The 4,348-nt window shown below is 58.5% G+C and overlaps 1 protein-coding gene across 1 annotated transcript; it reads right to left on the reverse strand.

Annotated features, from left to right (window-relative positions):
• Window positions 1-322: 322 nt before the first annotated feature.
• NGA_0687300 (uncharacterized protein) lies at window positions 323-3,701 on the reverse strand. Its single transcript, XM_005852488.1, has 3 exons — window positions 2,896-3,701; window positions 2,261-2,739; window positions 323-2,090 (listed from the first exon to the last, which is right to left on the reverse strand). The coding sequence occupies exons 1-3, from the start codon at window positions 3,686-3,688 to the stop codon at window positions 714-716; spliced, it is 2,649 nt and encodes an 882-aa protein (XP_005852550.1). The 5' UTR covers window positions 3,689-3,701; the 3' UTR covers window positions 323-713.
• Window positions 3,702-4,348: the final 647 nt, after the last annotated feature.

Here is a 4,348-nt window from a genome sequence, read left to right on the forward strand (position 1 = left end):
AGACGATAGAAAGAACCAAAATGTGAGCGAGAACGTCCTCTTTTATAGAGTCGCGCATGAAGGGCGTCCTATTGCACTTTCCACGTGGCTTCAAATGCCCCGCTGACGTAAGTTTGCTGCGCATTGAAACGCGCGATTAGTTTGTGCGCTTCGCATTTGGATTCCAGGATCCTCATTGCGTCAACTCCTTCAGTGAAAACAAAGCTGACAGGCATGAAGAGCAGTCGGATGGGCAGGACAGGCAGTCTGGATTGAGAATCAGTCAGTTGACGGAGAATATTACAATGAACTTAAGCGATCCTACTTGTCAAAATAGAATACACGGCTCGCTGCAGAGCCATCACCAATGAACTTCTTCTGACTTTGGAAAAATGGCTTTCAACATTGTGAATTGCTCGCTGAGAATTATGTCACGATTTCAAAATACATCGTCATTTCGTAACGAGAAAGACAAATGCCAGAGAAAATATTGGACCAGATCTGTGCCTCGTTTGCTAAACTCTTTTCTCTCTTCGACATCCCAGTCATTCTAACCGCCTCAAGTGAAGGTATCTACTTCACTATCACCTCCATCAGGTACTTTCAACGCATTAACAATGGACATCTATTGATGTGGGCATTCTCTGTGTACAGCTGTTGAAGTCTTTCTTCCTACTTTCTACATCAGTGAAGATCCCAAATGTTTCGGTCCCTCCTCGTACCCCTTCCTCTATTTACTCTTCCCCCCGTCTTCCCTCCCTCCCTCCGTCATCCATCCCTCCCTCGTCCCGGTTTCGTAGCGCCTCGCTCGACAGAGAGAGGAGCATATGCGCCGCCTCGTCCGGCTCGACGGAGGGAGGGAGGGAAGGCGAAAGGGAGGAATTGAGGGGAGGGTTGGGTGCTGAGCCCGGTCCGGGGGCTGCGACCGAGTACCCGCTGCTCAGAGATTTGGGGAAGGAAGAAAGGAGGGTGGGGGATGGGTAGTTGGGAGGGGTTGCCGCGGAGGAGGTGGAGGAGGTGGAGGAGGAGGAGGAGAGGGGGAGAAGGGAAAGTTGATGGCCCTTTCCCTCGGTAGAAAGTCTCACTTTGAGAGAAATATCGCTCGAGGTGAAGACCCCGCTGGAGGAGGAGGAAGAAGGCGAGGAGGTACTGGTGGTATCCCGTGGATGCAGGGTGGGAGGAAAAGTGGGCGGAAGGGAAGGAGAATGGGGCAGGGAGGCGACTCCGCTTGGAGGCGGATGGGGGAAGGCCAGAGGCCGGAGGGGAAGGCAGCTCGGGACGGGAGGAGGCAGGGTGAGATGGCAAGAAGAGGAGGGGGAAGGAGGGGAGGAGGAGAAGGTCTGAAAAGAGGAGACGGACGAATGGTAGGAGAGCCCCGAGGCGGACGAGGGCGAGGAGGATACGATTTCTCTCCCCTCTCCCGCCAAGGACTCCCACTGCATGTCAGTCCGGCTCCCGTCTACTCCTCCCCCACACCGCCCGCCAGGGCCCTTCTCTCCTTCCTCGCTGCCTTCCCACCTCCGCTGGGGCGTGGGAAGTTTCTTGAGGGGGGGATGGCACGACGAGGACGAGGCAACGGAGGAGGGAGAAGGCATAGAGGGGTCGCCTCGGTGGGCTGGTGAGAGGGAGGGCAGGAGGGAGGTGGATTCAGGGGGTGGAAGCGGGGGCAGCAGGGAGGGAAACTCCCGCCTGATCCTCTCGTATTCCGTCACGTCCTCCACCACCGCCTGCTCCCCTCCGACAACCCGCCTGGAGTCCCGCGCCCCGACCCTCCCTCCCTCCCTCCCTTCCTCCCGCACCCCGACTGGGACGTCGTGGAAGCCGAGAGGGATCAGGCGCAGGATGAGGGTTTGCACCACATCCTCGCTGCTGTGCCAACCCAGGGTGGCCATGGCGCGGCCCCACCGTCCGTCCCGGGTAGTCACCCCCACGATCCGGTCGATAGAGCTCCGGCCCTGGTTGAACTTGTCCAGGACCAGGTCCGCGCTCCCCGCCAAGAGGGCTTCCACGTCCACTGGGTCCAAAAAATGGCTCCAAAACGCACAGCAGGCGAAGCCGGTCTGTCCGATGAGGCCACGAATTTCCTCCGTGGACATGAAGAGGGAGGACATCTGGGCAGGTGGTGGAGGAGGGGGGGAAGGGGAGGGGGGAAAGGGGAGAAGAAGGTGGAAGAGAGGGAAGAGGAGGGTGAAATGCGTGCAGCGATAGGAGTGGACGACATGCAAGTCATCCGGAGTTTTAGGGTGAGAGGGCGGGAGGGCGGGCGGGCGGAAGCACCTACCCTCGCATTACAGGTGACGTCGCTGACATGGTCGTTGCCCCGAAAAACCATGAGGCAGGCGGTCGTGTCCCGAGCGAGGCGGAGGAAGAGGGGTAGGCAGGCGGTGTCGGACTGTGTGGACATGAGGGCCTGGGCCGTGGGGGGGCCGTGGGGCACCCGCACGTGGACGGCGGAGAGGAGGGAGGAGGAGGAGGCGGCGGTCACGGAGGCCTTGATGGAGGAGACGAGGGAGGGGGAAAGGGAGGACATGTCGGGGTTGCTGACCAGGATGCTGCGGAGGGCTTGGTTGATCCCGTAGGCCGCGTCAATGCCATAAGGGTAGGAGAGGACCTCCACGCGCGCGGAGAAGTCGATGGCTTTCTTCAGGTCGAACCGGTTTTCGGCGCGGAGACGGAGCATTCCGTCGCAGAAGCCTGGTGGCGTGAGAGGAGAAATGAGGGAGGGAGGAGGGAAGGGGTCAGTGGCAGAGATGGGAGAACCTGCCATACCAAGCCGTGTTTCGCACGTCAGGGCTATCACTCCCACAGAATCTCGTGGCCGAGCTCAAGCGGGGTCTAAGAGGCATGGCTATGTACAGAGCCTAGGCAATGTCGTGGGGGGGAGGAAGATGCCCTGAGGGATCGACAAATACTTACCTCGCAAGGGGTAAATGGAAGTGTTGACTGTGGAAGGTTGCACAGGCAGCACCGCGAGTGCCTCGTTTCTTTCCCTGAGTGGATGCCCTCCCCGATAACCAGCCATGCTGCCCCTCTGAATGTCCGACGAGGGTGGTTGTGGTAGGTATGTGCCAGCATCTTGTTGCCCAGCTCCAGACCTCGGTCTTCTCCCTTTCGCGGCTCGCTTCGGCGATTTCGTGTCTGCAAATACTGCCATGGGAGCATTTCGTTGTCCAGCAACCCTTGCAGATGGTCGGTGGCTTGATAGAGATACGCAGCCGGTGGGATCGCCGATGCCCGGCTCGTCCGACGGGGGCAGGTAGAAGCGAAACTGGGTTGAGGGGCCCGGCGCGGTGTTATACGAGGAAGGGACAGAAGGAGGAGGAGGAGGACGTGGATGAATTGTGGAAGTGTGAGGGGTTGTGGCATCGTGGGTCCTCAATGACTGGGAGATGGGCGTCGGAACATGGGAGGGGTTGAGATGAGGGTGATGCCCCTGGCCTTGGCGGATAAAAGCCGCAGGCCTCACGGTATTCCCCGAGCCTGCCCCACTGGAGCCTAAAGACCCGCCCGAGAGTTGCTGCGACGAGAGCGAGGATGAAAGGGTGGCAATGACGTTGTTTGGAAGGCTTGTTGGCGGTGGTGGACGTCGCTTGGGTTCGCTTGCATTCCGCCGCTTGCTTGGTGGCCGCGGTTCGTCCTTCTGAGCGCCATGTGCTGGAAGCGCTGAAGGTGGAGCCGGTGGTGGTGCTGACGGCGGTTCTGCCACCATTTCCCCTACCTATCCGAGCATGCATGTGTAGTAGAGAGAGTAGAAGCATGTTTCAGGATTGATCGTCGAAATGCTTGGGTTTCACGGTACGTGCGCGGGACGCATCCGCACCAAAGAAATTACACCGATATGGATTCTCAAAATCTCGCCCCCTGAGCCCCTTTGACGCTCCCAAGCCTCCATGCCAAAATCCATCGTACGGACAAAAATCGACACGATGTAGAGTGTGCTAGGCATTACTGGGCGTATTACGCCATTATTTAGACCATGCAGTCAGGGGACCTCGGTCTTTGCCCACGGGCAACCAGTAGGAAGGGGGGGGACAAGCCTGGAGGGCCGCCCAAAAACTTGCTTGAACGCGGCCTGCCCGACCATAAGCACACCAGCCCGCAAAAAACAGCACAAATTTGTCATTATGCACAGAGTCACGTGCGGAGAATGGCCCAAGAGTTGGGTCTGGCTACGGCGTGGGGCTAGCGTATCAACAAGCCAAAGTTTAACACCCGAGTGGAGACTTACTTTACCTCGCCTTGAGGTTGCCAAAGTCGGTTTCTTCGTGACGGAAAAAAGGCTACATAGATCATTTGAGCCGGGCACAGGGTTATCAGCTCGGATATTTTCCACTCAGGCGTTGCCCGAGGGCCCGTCGACTGTCGTGCG

This window comes from Nannochloropsis gaditana, assembly GCF_000240725.1.
Source record: "Nannochloropsis gaditana CCMP526 unplaced genomic scaffold scaffold1142, whole genome shotgun sequence".
NCBI lineage: Eukaryota > Eustigmatophyceae > Eustigmatales > Monodopsidaceae > Microchloropsis > Microchloropsis gaditana.